Here is a 17,080-nt window from a genome sequence, read left to right as displayed (position 1 = left end):
CGAGGGTCACGTGGGAAGCTAGCAAAATGTCGGAAGGTAAGGAGGGTGTGATCCGATTTTGACTTGGAAAATCTAGATTTTTATAAATTTTCATGTTCATTGATTACGCAAATCATAACACTTATTTGAAATTGAATATGTTTTCTTTGATTGGAATGTAGGTTTATGGTTGAATCTTTTTAGATTTGTGTATTTTTGTGTCGGTGTTGAGTGATTGACAGATCTTGTTAAATTGTCTGTGTTGTTGACATGGTCAGCGGCTGTTCTGTGTTTTGGGGCAATACTTTTTTTAGGGGGTCCTATTTCAAAAAATTTATCATGTTAGGTTTGCAATCTCTTCTGCTTCACTAGCGGAAAGACCTGAGAAAAGATTACTAATCCGACCCCCACATTTGGGAAAAGTTTCTGTGTCCTGCGACTACTTTTTATGAAATAAATGAGTAAATGATGATGATCAGAGAAATCATCCCTTGAAATATTTTTGTCTGAAATGTCATATTTGATGAGAAATAAATAATCTAACTTCTACAGGTCTGTCACTTTATGTATATTGTGTATTACATAAAGTACTTACACTGCCAGCAACTGTTTAGTTACAAAAACCAATTCTGTAAAAAGGGAATCAATGTGTGGTGAAGAGGTTTTTAACTAGTGACATCATCACTTTTTGGTCAAAAAGTAAAATAAATGCAAAAACTATAATTGTTAAATGATTTCTTTCAACACAACACTCCTCAAGCTATGAAATGGTAAAGCCCTTCGCCGTCCTCGGGTAAACAACTTCTAATAAGGGAATGATGTGTGCGTCGCGCGTATCGCGTGATGTGGCACAACTGTTTCAGCTGTTGCTCTCGACCAATAGGAATGAAGAAACTGCCTTATAAGAACAGGTGCAAGGTCGTGTGTCACGCCCATGAATTAACACTTTTTACCGGTCATAAACAAAGGTTTATACACACCCACCTGACGCGCTCGCCACAAATAGGAATAGTGAAACTGTCTGAGGTATTTATAAATGTTCACAGATTTACAAATAACTTACTGGGTTTACAGAAGGTAGTGGTGAAAGACTTCCCTTGAAATATTATTCCATGAAATACTTTACTTTTTGAGAAAACAGTAAAACAATATCAATTCTCGTTAGCGAGAATTACGGATTTATTTTAAACACATGTCGAGACACGGCGAAACGGGCGGATACACGGGTGGGTTTTCCCGTTATTTTCTCCAGGCTCCGATGACCGATTGAGCCTAAATTTGTTATTTGATATAGAAGTTGTGATGCACGAAGTGTGGGCATTGGACAATAGTGTTTACCGAAAGGGTCCAATGGCTTGCCATTGGACACTTTTGGAACAGAAAAAAATTAAAAGTTCACAGATTTACAAATAACTTACAGGGTTTACAGAAGGTAATGGTGAAAGACTTCTCTTGAAATATTTTTCCATGAAATGCTTTACTTTTGAGAAAACATTAAAACAATATAAATTCTCAATATCGAGAATTTAATTACGGATTTATTTTAAACACATATCATGACACGGCAAAACGCTCGGAAACAAGGGGAGGTTTTCCCGTTATTTTCTCCTGACTCCGATGACTGATTGAGCCTAAATTTTCACATGTTTGTTATTTTATATTATAAGTTGTGATACACGAAGTTTAGGCCTTGGATAATACTGTTTACCGAAAGTGTCCAATGGCTTTAATCATGAGAAACTCCTCTTTCTTTTACAAATTGTTGAAATATTTTCTGACTCTCTCAAACAGCGGAGGCAGAGAAGCTCCAACGTCATCTTGACTTGCTTCGTCAGGAGTATGTCAAGCTTCAGAATCGTCTCGCTGAGGTAGAACAGAAATATAATGTTGCGAGGGCGTCAGCCGGTGGAGGAGGGACCGACAATGAAGACAACTTTGTTTCTAGACTTCTCGGAACCATCGCGGATCTGTTTGACAAAGAACTCTATAGGTAAGACATAGCCACCAGGGCCAATTTCATAAACCCGGTCAAGTGATAATGTTAGCTCTTTGTGAATTTCAGCAGAGGGACTAATTTCATAAAGCTACTTAAAAGCACAAATTAGTTTTTATAGCTAAAGGCTAAAAGCAATTTGTTTGCCTTTAAAATTTGCAAGTTTCTCAGAAGGAGAGGTTTTTTTTCTTAAAAATGAAAGGACTGGATGTGGATTAATACTTTGTTGCTGTTTTAATAGGCCCATAGAGGTTTACAAAAAAAATGAAATAAAACAAATTCAGAAGTGGAATTCGGAATGCCAGGGGCCTCTGTTGCCCATGGTCTTGGCCTTTTTGCCCCTTCAAAGGTTCCCGATCGTCTTCAAGATTTTTCGAGACCACACCCTTCCTATATGTATCCCTGATAAGGCAGATATTCGATCAGTGCACCATACCTATCCTATCGTATGGTGCCGAGACATGGACAACCACCAAACGACTAGAGAAAAAACTAAGGGTGACAGAGAGGGCTATGGCAAGGATGACGATAGGAGTAACAAAGAAGGACAAGGTGACAAATGAGGACCTAAGAAAGAAATCAAGAGTGCAGGATATTATTAAGACGATTAATTCAAAGAAGTGGAGATGGGCAGGCCACCTAGCAAGGAGGTATGACAGGTTGGCATGCAAAACAACCAACTGGACTCCAAGAAACTAGACAAGAAAGATAGGGTGACAAAACAGAAGATGGAGAGATGAACTAAGTACATATAGAGGCATTACTTGGCAACAGACAGCGCAGGATAGAGTGAAATGGTGAATTGGTGAAGAGGCTTTCCTCATGGAGTGGAGTGAAATAGGCTAGACAGACAGACAGACAGACAGACAGACAGACAGACAGACAGACAGACAGACAGACGGAAGGATTTTTCAATGAAGGTGCCATTTGCAAATTAAAATTTGTCTTGCCCTCTCAAAAAGATGAAATTCCAGGCCTGATAGCCCGGAGGTCGTGGTAGGCTATGGCTTCTGGTGCCCCACATCCTGGCTTTTTTGCCCTTTCAAAAATTTCACAAGATTTTTAAATGGAGTTGCCCTTTATTTGCAAAATAAAAATGGCCGTGTGCTTGCAAATATGAAATTCCTTAACCTGAAAACTTGTACATTACCACATACAAGTACCATCTCTTAATATTTCACTGCAGCACAATACATGAGTTGTTCTCATGACTAGAAAGGTGTTATATTAATTACTCAGTCTGTTGGCAACATAAGTCTTCCTGTTTTGTTCTGACTCATGCTCTCATGGTATTAGCAACTCTTAAAGCCATTCGACACTTTCGGTACAGAAACATAAATAAAAGTTCACAGATTTACAAATAATTCACAGGGTTTACAGTAGGTAATGGTGAAAGACTTCTCTCGAAATATTATTCCATGAAATGCTTTGTTTTTTGAGAAAACACTAAAACAATGTCAATTCTTGACATCGAGAACTACATATTTATTTTAAACACATGTCTTGACACGGCAAAACGTGCGGAAACAACGGTGAGTTTTCCCGTTATTTTCTCCCGACTCCGATGACTGATTGAGCCTAAATATTCACAGGTTTGTTATTTTATATATAAGTTGTGATACACGGAAGTGTGGGCCTTGGACAATACTGTTTACCGAAAGTGTTCAATAGCTTTTACACTAGCAGTGGTCCTCTGGCCAATCATTAGTTTAAAACACCTAAGGACCAGTCAAAATCAAATGGTTCGTCTGTCTCTAAGTAGTTCAATGTTAAACAAAATTCCATCCGCTTTATACCATCAGACTGCATCTCTTTGGAACTCTTTGCTTGGTGCATGTTTCCCTCTTCTCGCTCATGAACTTACTTGTTCGTAGCTCTCTTACCAGCGTATTTTATCTGGTAAAATGCTCTTTACAAGTCTTATTTATTATTATTATAATTAATATTTAAACAAAACAATCCATGACCCTAGCTTTTATGTAAATTTATGCATTTTTTGTTTAATTAATTTATCTTTTTCTAATTTAAACTTTTCAACATTAAGTTTTTTCTAATAATTAAAAGATTCATTGGATTATTGGATTATTGGATTATTGTTTTATTTCTATTTCCTGTAATTGGCATTTCCCGTGCTGTTGGTTCAGATAATAAATACAATTACAATATTGGGTCCGCAGGGAAACCCCATTGTCACAGTAACCCTTTCAATTGCTACACAATGCAATTATCACTGTAGGAATTGCAGCAGGCCTACTTCCGGTGTGTGAGCAATACAGTGTTAATCAATACCACTGTATTTTACTGTCTGGGTCAATGTTATTAATACATTAAAATAGGCTATTAAAGGTAAGGTACACGTACTATCTACTCAAAACAAATAGTAACTTAAAAACTGACTTGGTAACGAGCATTGGAGAGCTGTTGTTAGTATAAAACATTGTGGGAACGAACACCCTTTGAAATAACATAGTTTTTTGAGAAAGGGGTAATTTCTCTCTCAAATAATAAAAGGCTTCTAGCTAGAAGTCTACTATTCCTATCTGAAAGCACACAGATTCGTCCATCAAAAGTGTTTTTTCTTACATCATTTTCTCCCATCTGCAATGACCAAATGAGCTCAATTTTTCACAGGTTTGTTTATGCATATATGTTGAGATACACCAAGTGAGAACACTGGTCTTTGACAATTACCAATAGTAAACCTTTAAACAATCTGCTGAAAATTACATCTAGCTCCAATCCCTTTTTTATATTTTCTCTGTTTTCAATGTTGTTACCTTATAATACATTCCTCCATGTACATGTACCATTGTTTGCATGTGGACTTTAAAATCGGATATTGAAGTTGAACTTCAATAAGTATCAAAGTTCACTTTAATGGGGCTTAGAAAAACAAAATAGTGTGTACCCAGAATGTAAACATATTTGGTGTACGTGTAGCTTTGAAATGTTTTATAACTCCTGTAAAATGTTTATGCTCTATCAACACTGTGGGTTATAATTGGAAGCTCTTTTTGCTAGTACAAAATGATGGTTAGTGGAAGTGTCGTGGCCGAGCAGTTAATGGCACCGAATTCAAACTCTGGTGTTTCTGATCAGCAGAGTGTGGGTTCGAATCCCCAGCTGTGACACTTGTGTCCTTGAGCAAGACACTTAACCATTGCTTCGTTTGGAGGGGACAGAAAGCTGCTGGTCCCATGTGTTGTGTAACGCATGTAAAAGAACCCAGTGCACTTAAAGAAAAGAGAAGGGGTTCGCCTTGGTGTTCCTGGCTGTGGCTGCTGTATGCTCTTCTTTACATTTAAAAAGAAAAAAATATTAGCATTGTAAACATGTAGGTTGCACAGTTTTTAGTAACACACAGGGCACATTTAGAAGCCTGTATCAGTTTACTAGCCTGTAGCAGTTTTACTAGACAGTGCAAGTTTTTTTTGTGCAAGTTTTTCCGTGTTTCCGCGGAATTCTCTTTTTTTCTTTTCTTCAGAATTCTTTTTTTTTAAGCCTAATATATGCCTGGCAATGACAGTGTACAACTACCATCATGTAAAATAAGCCTAGTACATGCTAACAATGCACCTAAGAGCATAAAAAACCTCAACATTTTATAGGCTATCATTGCGGGTATCATGTCCCGTGGCATTCGGCTGCCTCGCTCCGCACTTGCATTGTGCCTTTGAAAATTTTCCTCTTTTTTTTTCAACGAGCAGTTGCATGCCTGCTTATTAAAGAAATAAGTATTTAAAACAAGTACATAGGTTGCAGGTTTCAGTATCACATAGAGCAAGCTGAAAAGTGGTGTTTACTAGCAAACAGCATTTTGGCATTATACGCCAAGCTAGTGTTATACATAGGTCAGTCCTGATGATGGCATTTTGATACATTTTGTCTTTTCAGCGATCTAGTCGTCCATCTGGATGGCAAAGAGGTCAAAGCTCACCGGTTTGTCTTAGCAGCTCGTAGCACCCAGTGGGGAGTTCCAAATCTATCGGAGGCCAATGAACTCAACTTCACCGGTAAGGGGCCATTCAGAATAGTCAATGTTTAAAAATGTTGAGTTAAGAAAAAAGAAAAAAAAAACATTATATAGGGCCTACATAAGGCAAAGTAAAAAACAGTGTCATGGCCGAGTGGTTAAGAGCACCGGATTCGAGCACTGGTGTTTGATCAGCAGGGTGTGGGTTCGGATCCCGGTCGTGACACTTGCTACATGAAAATTGGGGAGGTAGTGCTTTATGCTCTACCGGCCAGGCTTCGAATTGATGATACCCAAGCCTACATTCGTATGGACTGTAAAAGGGGTAACTCTGTTTCAGCCCTAGGAGTAGGTGGCAATGGCCTCTGGAAAAAATAATTGTAGCCCACTCCTTGAAGTGGCCTTGTGTGTCAGGTGACTTGCATAATAAACTAAAAAAATAAATAAAAAATAAATTAAAAAATACCAGTTGACCGTCTGGGTTTTTTCAAAAAGAGTGGCCAAAGGTGGCTGCCAAGCATTTCAATTTGAACTGGCCACCAATTGCTTTAGTTTAAAGTCACCACTTTGTACAAGTTCTCAAAAGATTAGTTAGTTTTATGACATTTACACAGAAAAGTTGTCTTTTTTAAGAAACAAAAAGTTAAAAAAAATAAAAAATGGATGCAATAAAAGATGAGGGGGGAAAAACTGGTATTTTTTTTCTTTGGCCTAACATTAACAAATGAAAAAAATAACTACAAAATACCCAGCTTGCCCAGCTGGCAAGACTGTCATCATTCCTGACTAAACTACAAAGTTGTTGGTTTAAGTCAGGAAAGGCCATTAAAAGAACCTTGATACAATTTTACTTCTTAAGGCCTTCTTGAAGATAAACTTGAAAAACAAAAATAAAAAAAATTGCGGCAACTTTATAATGCTTTACTGCTAGGTATACCGTATGACACCGGCATGGCGCTGCTCAAATGGGTCTACACTGACAACATCGACATGAAGACGGAGGATGGGTTCGTACTCGGACTCATGAAAGCTGCCAGCAAATTCAAACTGGATACTCTCCGGGACAGGTAAGTAGCCCAGGGGAGAAGAGGAGTTGCAGTAGCAGGCATGATATTCTTCCTACTTTAAAGACAGTGGACACTATTGGTTATTGTCAAAGACCAGTCTTCATAGTTGGTGTATCTCAACATATACAAAAAAAAAAAACGGTGAAAATTTGAGCTCAATCGGTCATCGAACTTGCGAGATATGAATGAAAGAAAAAAACACCCTTGTCACACGAAGGTGTGTGCGTTTAGATGGTTGATTTTGAGACCTCAAGTTCTAAATTTGAGGTCTCGAAATCAAATTCGTGGAAAATTACTTCTTTCTCGGAAACTATGGCACTTCAGAGGGAGCCGTTTCTCACAATGTTTTATACCATCAACCTCTCCCCATATCTCGTCACCAAGAAAGGTTTTGTGCTAATAATTGTTTTGAGTAATTACCAATAGTGTCCACTGCCTTTAAATCTGTTTATAATAATAATCATAATAATTGTGGCTTCTTATATAGCGCACATGTCCGTCACTCAGTGATGCTCTCGGCGCTGTAACATACATGTACAGTATTTTCTGCAAGATGTGGGAGTACGTTTTTGTATTATGAGACCTAATCCTTGGATAGCATCACGTAATGTTTTACAAGGTGCTGTGGCGCAATTTGCTACTGATCGGACCAGGAACACCGGGGCGAACCCCTTGTCTTTTCGATAAGTGCACTGGGCTCTATTACATGCGTTACATAGCACATGGGACCAATGGCTATGTCCCATCCGAAGGACGAAGCAATGGTTAAGTGTCTTGCTTAAGGACACAAGTGTCACGGCTGGGGATTCACACCCACACTCTGCTGATCAGGAACACCAGAGTTTGAAATCGGTGCTCTTATGGCTTGTACTTAAATGCCCTTTAGCAGCCACAAACGGCTGCAAGATTTAACCTACTCACACCAGAGGATCAATGAAAATGTATCAGACCGAATTTACATTTTGTAATGTAAACATAAAATCTGCAATCCTAAAGATAAAAATTTGTTCGTATTTTCTTTCTTATTAATTTTCCTGACATTTTCAATGAAATTAAGTCTTGGCGTTAGGTGATGGTTATACAGAAATTAATGTTCTATTAAGGGTTAAGGACACAGGTGCCAAGACCGTGTCTCAAACCCACACTCTGCTGATCAGAAACACCCGCCAGAGCTTGAGTCCAGTTGGCTTGACCCCTACTTGGGCCATAACATGACACATTAATGATTTGTTTACCTCATCTTCACAAGGTGCGAGAAAGCGTTAATGTCTTCAGTGGATGTAAGAAACTGCATCCGATACTACCAGACAGCTGAGGAGATTGGAGCTACGTCGCTCAAGGCTCACTGCTCAGAACTGATCTCCAACCACTGGGTAAGTAATTAACAACTCACCATTCATCAGGTTGTGGTCTTCTTTCGTTGGATGATGAAGCCCTCATGCAATTTTCTATTTTCTTATCCTTCATGCTATTCTAGTCCAAATTGACCAATTTGTGTTTCAGGAATTCTTAATGCTTTCAACTCAACCTGTGTAAAAACAAGTTGACGATGAATGATTGAATAACTAAAATTTGAAATAAAAAATTGCTGCAATATTTTCCAAAACATTGTGAGATTTGATACAAATAAAGCCGTATATGTTAGCTGTTATATTGGTGTACAATGTTAACCTATTTGAAATAAACCAGGCGTTTTTATAAATAACCTGAGGACATGATGCAAAAATTTACCCAATTAGGGTTGAGTTTAAGATTTAAAAGCCGGATGCACATAGGTAGTAGTTATAGAGTTATACATGAGAACTAGAGGGCGCACCGGTGATGCTGCTTGCACAAACGCGATTGGACCGCAAGGAGACACGCGCGCCATTCTCTACGCTCGTTGAATATGAAGTACACGTTAGAGTTTGTGTTTATTGAACGCTGACGCGATGCTGTTTTGTCAACTTACAAAATGGCCGCACAAACACACGCTGAGTGATGCTGTTTTGTCAACTTAGAAAATGGCCGCATGCTGGCATGCCGGGTCGCATATTTAGGCCAGTGCGCCCTCTAGTTTTTATATATAAAAATAGTAATAGTTGAAGGTGCTTAAGTTAGATGTTTAAAAGCACCTAATAAGTGCCTATTAGAACTACATTACTACTTATATGTTTTGATTTGTCAACAGAATGACTTCACAAGTGATGACTTTGTCAACATGACAGCTCCGCTGCTCTACAAGATGTTCAAAGCCAAGACGCCATTTCCTCTTCATCACGCCATCAGGAATCGACGAGAGGATATTGTCTTTCTGTATCTCATGGAGTTTGATGCTCTGGTACGTCGGACTCTTTTCAGTAAAAGTTTTTTTCTAATTGGCTATTTTTGACCGCATGGGGTTGCTTTCAACAGCAAATTGCTGGTTGGTAAAGCTCTCGATTTAAGATCCTCCTACTTGTGTTTCCCTGCCTCAATGCCTCAGCCCCTTCATATCTCACTGACTTATTGTCAATCAAAGAACCTGTCAGAAATCTGCGTTCCTGTTCCCACACTTCACTTTTTCACACTCAAAGAACTAAACACAGTTGGGGGGATCGTGCCTTTTCTATTGCAGCACCAGGGCCCAATTTCCTAGCTGCTTAAGCAAAAAAATTGCTTAAGCAAAATATTCATTGCTTAGTAAAATCAGATTACCGGCCAAGACTACACTCAATTGTAATGCTAAGTAAACAACAGCTTATTACTAGTCATAAGCAATGTATATGGCAGGAAATTTTGGCCAGTTACATGTGTTAAACAAGCGAGCTATTTTCGTGCTTAAGCAAATTTTTTGCTTAAGCAGCTCTATGAAATTGGCCCCAGGATGTGAAATCATCTTCCTCAGAACATCAGGCAATCTTCTTCATTAGCAAATTTCAAAACTTTGCTTAAATCTCATCTTTTTTCAAAGGCCTATTGTACGGCGCTATGAGCAACGACTGTTGGATTAGCCCCTTATAAATTTAACGATTGATTGATTGATTGATTGATTGATCGATCGATTGGTTGGTTGGTAAGACACTGCTCTAGATGCAAAGGTCGAGAATTTGAATCCCACCTGAGTAATATGCCTGTGAATTTTGTTTAAGGGACTCAGAAATGTGCTGAGTATACAGTGCTAACACAAATTGATGTATGGGTAAAAACCATTATTAATAGCAAATCTCCATGCAACTTTTGTTATCGTTTTTTGTTTGCTTTTAACCCGGTAGCTCCCCGATAAATTGGATGAGATTGACGAGCGAGGTGATCTACCTCTAGATTTGGCACTCGCCAGTAAACAAGAGAGTATCGCACACGAACTCGTCAAACACAAAGTGGATATAGACAGAGCAGACTCTGGAGGGCGCTGTTTACTCCACAAGGCAGTCAAGCGAGGTCAGTGCTTTAAGAGTTAAGCCCGGTTCATACTTTTTGCGAATGCGAATGCGATACGAATATTGACGTCAAAAATTCGCAACAAATAATTTGCATCAGTTGAAGTATGTTCAATTCCTGCATAACATTTGCCACAAAAAACAGCCATATAATGTTAAAATATCGCTTCGCATTCGCATTCGCAGGAAATATTAATCGGGCTTTAGAGAGAGAGTAACCGACTTGTATTGAGCGAGATGTGAAAACAGAGCCTGTACGCAGTGTTGTAGCCACGGTGGGCGGTGCTGGGCGGGCCTGCCCAGGACTCACAGTTTTTGCCCAGCACTCTGAGCAAAATACACTGTGCCGCCAGGCACAGATTTCAAATATTGTCCACTGTGCATTGATCTAGAGACACAGCTAATGATAAGGAGTATCAAATGTCACAGAGAAAGAACACAGTCAAAAGATGATTCTACTTATTGCATGGCCCCATAACATAAACAGTTAGGGAACCTGGCCCCACTTCAGCAATAATGGCCTATAATTAAACACAAATAATGTTGTTGATCCCTTGCCCTTGGTAGACTTCCAACAAAATTTGATTTAGTGCCCACCACTACAACTGGTCTAGCTACAACACTGCCTGTATGGCCTCGGAATACCTGCTGCTGAATGTTAACCGTCTTGTATTTGTTACCATTTAATGGCATTATTGTTGTTCTATCTTTCTCACCCTTTAAAGGCAGTGGACACTATTGGTAATTACTCAAAATAATTATTAGCATAAAACCTTACTTGGTAACAAGTAATGGGGAGAGGTTGATAGTACAAAACATTGTGAGAAACGGCTCCCTCTGAAGTAACATAGTTTTCGAGAAAAAAGTAATTTTCCATGAATTTGATTTTGAGACCTCAGAATTAGATTTTGAGGTCTCGAAATCAAGCATCTGAAAGCACACAACTTCGTGTGACAAGGGTGTTTTTTCTTTCATTATTATCTCGCAACTTTGATGACCTATTGAGCTCAAATTTTCACAAGTTAGTTATTTTATGCATGTGTTGAGATACACCAACTGTGAAGGCTAGTCTTTGACAATTACCAATTCTGCCAGTGTCTTTAACTTGTTAAGATGAGGAAATGGCAGTTATGGAATACCAGTGATTCAAGCGGGGTACAATTTGAGGAGTAGACCACAGGCAAATGCTTTTGTCTGATAGAGATAGAGATTTTTATTTAACGTATGTGTGAGTGTTTCTTTAAAGTTTGGTATTACTTGTCTTCATATCAGGGGACAAGTTCTCAGCATTCTTCTTGATCCAAGCGGGAACGAAGGTCAACGCAGCGACACATCAAGAGAAAGAGACTGCACTTCACATTGCGGCATCGTACAGTCCCTTAAGCTCTGCTCCAGACGTCATATCGGACATGATGGAGGTGGCCGTCAAGTTACTACAGCATGGTTCTAATCCAGACCAACAAGACACGCGAGGAAAGTAAGTTCTGAATTGGAAAACTCAAAATTGGTTCTTTAACCCTTTTCTCACGATCTGTCTTTTAATCTTAAATTTTTTATACAATTTTCTTTTTTTAAATGGAGACCATCGTCTTTCTCTCTAACAGCTTTGATGGTGTGATATGTGTTTTGCTAATACAAGTTTTGTACTGAGTGCCTCTATGGAGAGCAGTGCTGGGCGCTGATCGGAGTTTACCCTCATTAAAGACACTGGACACTATTGGTAGTTGTCAAAGACCAGTCCTCTCACTTGGTGGATCTCAACATATGCATAAAATAACAAACCTGTGAAAATTTGTGCTCAATTGGTCGCCGAAGTTGCGAGATAATAATGAAAGAAAACACCCTTGTCACACGAAGTTGTGTGCTTTCAGGTGCTTGATTTCGAGACCTCAAAAGCTAATTCTGAGGTCTCGAAATCAAATTCGTGGAAAACTATGTCACTTCAGAGGGAGCCATTTCTCACAATGTTTTATACTAACGAACAGCTCCCCATTACTCGTTTCCAAGTAAGGTTTTATGCTTACAATTATTTTGAGTGATTACCAATAGTGTCCACTGCCTTTAAAGATGACAAAAATAACAAATGGCAAATCCCCAAATAGGCCTAAAACCTAGATTCCTTGTGACAAATTTTATTGTTATTCTTGTACTTGTTTTTAGCTCTGCATTGCACCGAGCTGTAAGCAGCCGAAACACTGAAGTTTTTGATCTTCTGTTATCTCAAAAATCGTAAGTAAGATAGTTTTACTTCCGAATGCTTCAAGTTATTGTACAGTGTTCATGTTTCGTGTAAAGCATAAACATGAAATAACTTAGTCCATTGTGAGTCAGGAGAAAATAGTGATGACCATTCACAATTTTCAGCATGTAAAGACATTGTCCTTAATTTTGGTTGTAACAACCGAAATCAACTGTTGCAGTTACTTACGTTTCCAGATACAGTTTTCTTGTTTATGAATTCATTTCAGAGGGACATGTTTTTCAGAAAAAAATGGTTCTAGTATGAACTTCATTATCAGTAGGCCCAAAGCTTTCAGGCTGAATTAAAGAATGATGTATTTTATCCTTACCTCCAAAAGTTTGTCTTATAATAGTAATAGTGGCTTCTTGTAAAGCGCTCATTACAAGGTACTGTGGCGTAGTATGCAGCCAATGAAACCAGGACAAACCCTGGTTATGTCGGTGAGTTACCCTGATACCCAATGCTTTCTTATCTTCCTAGGTTGAACCTTGACCTTCAGAATGCTGAAGGTGACAGCGGTTTATGGTTGGCCTTGGATCCAACACTGAGGGCTTCTGGGTTTGGTGAGGACAGCATGGCGGCTAAACTCATTAGGAGAGGATGTAGCGCTGACTCAGTCAACTTACACACTGGTACATACACGCTAGATTCTATATCGAACACATCTGATTGGTGGAATACATGTCAAATGTAATACTTTATTTTGCCATTTATTTGCTGCTGTGACGCGTTACCCTTTAAATTTGAATATAGGAGTCCTGTACTGATAAATATAGGACGATTGGGGCACTTGACAGTGACATTCACAGGGTTGTTTCTGAAATATTTGCTTGTTTTTTGTTGCCTCTTTTTGTTGACTGTTATAAGGACTGAAAATATACAGCATTTTTTGTACAGATTTTCCAACATTTTGTAACAAAAAGAGCATTTATGAATGGAAATAAAACAGTGGTGACTAATTCTTTTAAAAACGTTTTAAAAAAAAAAACCTTGCATGGTTGTGGGCATTTGATAAAGGAACTCCCCTTTGGCTTGGGCCTTAATCGTATGGCTACAACCCTGCCGGTTTTAAACGATTGTTCAAGACCCCAGACCACTCTTTTATTCCCTTAAAATTGAATGCAATCATAAGGTGAAATCTGGACTATTCAATAGACCCTTCCGATGAAATATGTAAATTGCACATATAGTGCTGGGCGAATAGTGAAATTTTGTTATTCGGATACCGCTGGCCAACTATCCGAAATTAACGGATACTCGAATAATTTTTTTTGCCAATAGAGGGCGTTGTTTGTTTGTGAATGAGATCTTATGGGCGGATTGATATTAGTTTTAGACAGTGTCACTCGGTTCATTCATAAAAATGACCGGATCTAATTTAAAGATGGCGATTTGCTTTTTCTTTTGATCGTAATTGACTCTACGTGAAGGAAAACTTGTGTAATCTTTGGACAAATTACGTCAGAAATGTCATTGTTTTAACTCTTCACGGAGGTGAGCATAGTTAAATACTTAATTTATACTGTTTTATGCTGTCTTAACAGAAGTTTCATAAGGATTCAGACGAAACATTTATATCCGTTGTCGCCCGACGTCCGCGGATATTCGGATAGTTAAATAATATCCGGTTACTCGGTTGTTATTACAGAATTATCCGGTTTGTACAGAGGTATTTGCGCCCTATGCGGATATCCGGTTAAGAAAAAAAAGGCATTCGCGGTTACGGATAGGAAAACCTATTCGCCATTAACCGGATATTCGAATAATTCGCCCAGGCCTATGCACATAGCGCGTGCGCATTAACATTTTGGTTGGAAACAGAGGGAACATCGCGCTGTTTTGTACACGGCTAATGGGTGCGTGACGCAGACGCGATTGCGCGTCTGCTTATTGCACAACATTATGGTGTTTGCCAACCAACAGGGTCTGTACGCATGCGTGAATGTAATTAGCATATTTCATGGGAAGGGTCCATTTCATGAGGCAAAGAAAAGCCAGATTTCACTCAGTTGAGTGTATTCTGCGGCAATGCTTGAACAAAATGAATTTTATATTGTTTTTTTGATGAGTCACACGAAACATTCGAAAGATGTTTGCTCTCTTGCAATAAGGGGAAAGATATATTTATTTGTTGTTGTTTTGATGTTGATGGTTTCCTAGGTGATAGTCTTCTCCATCGAGTCTGTAAGTCTGGTCTGACCAATGAGGATGCTGCGTTATTTCTTGCCACAAAGGGAGCCTCAACAAATCTTGCCAATTTCAAGGTATGTCAGATCTTTTTGTCAATAATTTATTTCTATCTTTTACTATTTTGAAACTCCTCAAATCTTCCTCTGTTTCTTGAGGATACTGTCACAAAGGGATCACCAAAAAAATATTTTTATTTTCATTTTGTTTGTTTTAGTTACTGTTTTTGTGATGTGGGGTTTAACAAAGGTGGCGCTCTACTAATTGAGCTATCTGTTGGTGGTCTCCCTATTTTGTTAATGTCTTTGTTGCCAGTCAACCAGTCAGCCATACAACTGTTAACTGGGATATTACCCAAGTTTGTGATACAACCTGGGAAGTGGCAGCCAGGAGATACAATTTCTTTTCTCTTTTCTAGTTTATATGCATTTTTGTTGTATCAAACAAAATTTCTCATTTTAAGAAAAACCAAAGATGTTTCGGTACTTTTTTGTTGTTGTTGCTTTGTACAGCTCTTTGGAATCTTTGCAAAAGGCACTTTTATAAATATTTTCTTTATTATTTACTTATTTGTTGGTTTTGGTTTTGCTAAATTCAGGGTGAAACACCTCTACATGCTGCAGCCGTCAACGGCTTGGCTAAGCTAGTAGCTCTACTGCTCCAGAAGGGAGCTAACCCCAACGCTCAGACCAAGGAGGATGTCTTAGGCAAGATGAACCAGCTGAATCTTGAAGAGGACGGTCAGCCCAATCTCCTCCTAGCCTCTAGGCAGACACCTCTACACATGGCGATCGCTAACCAACACTCAGATGTCGTCAGTGTGTTCCTGGAGCATAGAAGTAAGTTGGTAGTTTGTGAGACTTCAGGTCTACCCTGGTTTTGTTTGTGTTGTTAAGGAACCATCAAGATCAAGAACACTGGTCGTCGATTTCACCAAACTCTTCCTAACTTAGGACTTAGGACGAGTTAGGTTCCGTATCCGAAGACGTTAGGATGCATTGAACCAATCCTAAGTTAGAACGAGTTAGTCGTCCTAACTCGAGATAGTGTTTCGTGAAATCGGCTGCTGGGCACTAATAATGCACAACGCAATCTATACATACGGTACACAATGTAAAATCGATTGATTTGTTTCGCCTGTTGGGAATATGTCGTAGGAGGAAAGTTTCTACTCTTGCGACTGTTGATTTTTTCTGACCGCGACTGATGATGATCATTTTCAAGCATCGTAGTTATACTCATAGTTTAAAGCCATTGGACCCTTTCGGTAAACAGTATTGTCCAAGGCCTACACTTCGTGTATCACAACTTCTAGATCAAATAACAAACCTGTGAAAGTTTGGGCTGAATCAGTCATCGGATTCGGGAGAAAATAACGGAAAAACCCACCCTTGTATCCGCGCGTTTCGCCATGTCATGACACTCGTTTAAAATAAATCTGTAATTTTCGTTAACGAGAATTGATATTGTTTTACTGCTTTCTCAAGAAGTAAAGCATTTCATGGAATAATATTTCAAGAGAAGTATTTCACCACTACCTTCTGTAAACCCTGTAAGTTATTTGTAAATCTGTGAACTTTTTTTTTTCCTGTACCGAAAGGGTCAACTGGCTTTAAATCATATTTTTTTTTATCCACCCACCCACAATTAACGTATTGTTTGCTCTGAATGGCTCCTTAGTGAAGACTGCTTTGCAATGAGAATTACAAGTTCACTATGGCAAATATTTATCGTAATGGAATTATTTTTCTGACGTAAGCATTTATTGTTAGCAAGCAGTTTCATGATTATTGTACCTAGGACTTGACAAAGATATTTGCTCTATAAGAATCAACAACAACAAGTTATTATTAATTTTGGGAGGTAGTTTATTAATTTTATGTGACCAACTCACCAATTCTATTTTAAATGGTTTGTGTTAAACAGCAAACGCCATGCAGGGCCAAGATGGCGTCCTGATCATCCCTGACTTTAACGTGAAGGACAGTAATGACCAGACAGTACTTGGTCTGGCACTATGGACCGGTCTGCACAGCTTTGCGGCCCAGCTACTCCACGGTGGTGCTAACATCAACTGCACGACGCTGGACGGGTTGACGTTACTTCATACGGCCATCAGCAAACAGGATACCCAGAGTGCTTTGTTCTTGCTGGAGCATCAAGCCGATATCAACATCAAGTAAGAATATTAGTTATGGGTTGAGCAGAGAAAAATTCACTACAGCATGAGTTGAACTAGCT

The 17,080-nt window shown here is 38.9% G+C and overlaps 1 protein-coding gene across 1 annotated transcript in view; it reads left to right on the top strand.

Annotated features, from left to right (window-relative positions):
* The first annotated feature begins 11 nt into the window (after positions 1–11).
* Positions 12–17,080, top strand: part of LOC139939210 (rabankyrin-5-like) — a 34,590-nt gene continuing 17,521 nt past the window's right edge. Inside the window, exons 1-13 of the mRNA XM_071935004.1 lie at positions 12–36; positions 1,771–1,969; positions 5,867–5,985; positions 6,877–7,012; positions 8,262–8,385; positions 9,183–9,332; positions 10,246–10,411; positions 11,683–11,887; positions 12,571–12,639; positions 13,133–13,284; positions 14,813–14,916; positions 15,438–15,678; positions 16,766–17,018. Coding sequence (XP_071791105.1) covers positions 27–36; positions 1,771–1,969; positions 5,867–5,985; positions 6,877–7,012; positions 8,262–8,385; positions 9,183–9,332; positions 10,246–10,411; positions 11,683–11,887; positions 12,571–12,639; positions 13,133–13,284; positions 14,813–14,916; positions 15,438–15,678; positions 16,766–17,018 — 1,928 coding nt within the window. The 5' untranslated portion in view covers positions 12–26. The remainder of the gene's footprint in view (positions 37–1,770; positions 1,970–5,866; positions 5,986–6,876; positions 7,013–8,261; positions 8,386–9,182; positions 9,333–10,245; positions 10,412–11,682; positions 11,888–12,570; positions 12,640–13,132; positions 13,285–14,812; positions 14,917–15,437; positions 15,679–16,765; positions 17,019–17,080) is intronic.

The sequence above is a fragment of the Asterias amurensis genome, chromosome 6, assembly GCF_032118995.1.
Source record: "Asterias amurensis chromosome 6, ASM3211899v1".
NCBI classification, from domain to species: domain Eukaryota; kingdom Metazoa; phylum Echinodermata; class Asteroidea; order Forcipulatida; family Asteriidae; genus Asterias; species Asterias amurensis.
Note: the sequence above shows the minus strand (reverse complement) of the source record. Positions and strands in the feature narration are given on the sequence as shown.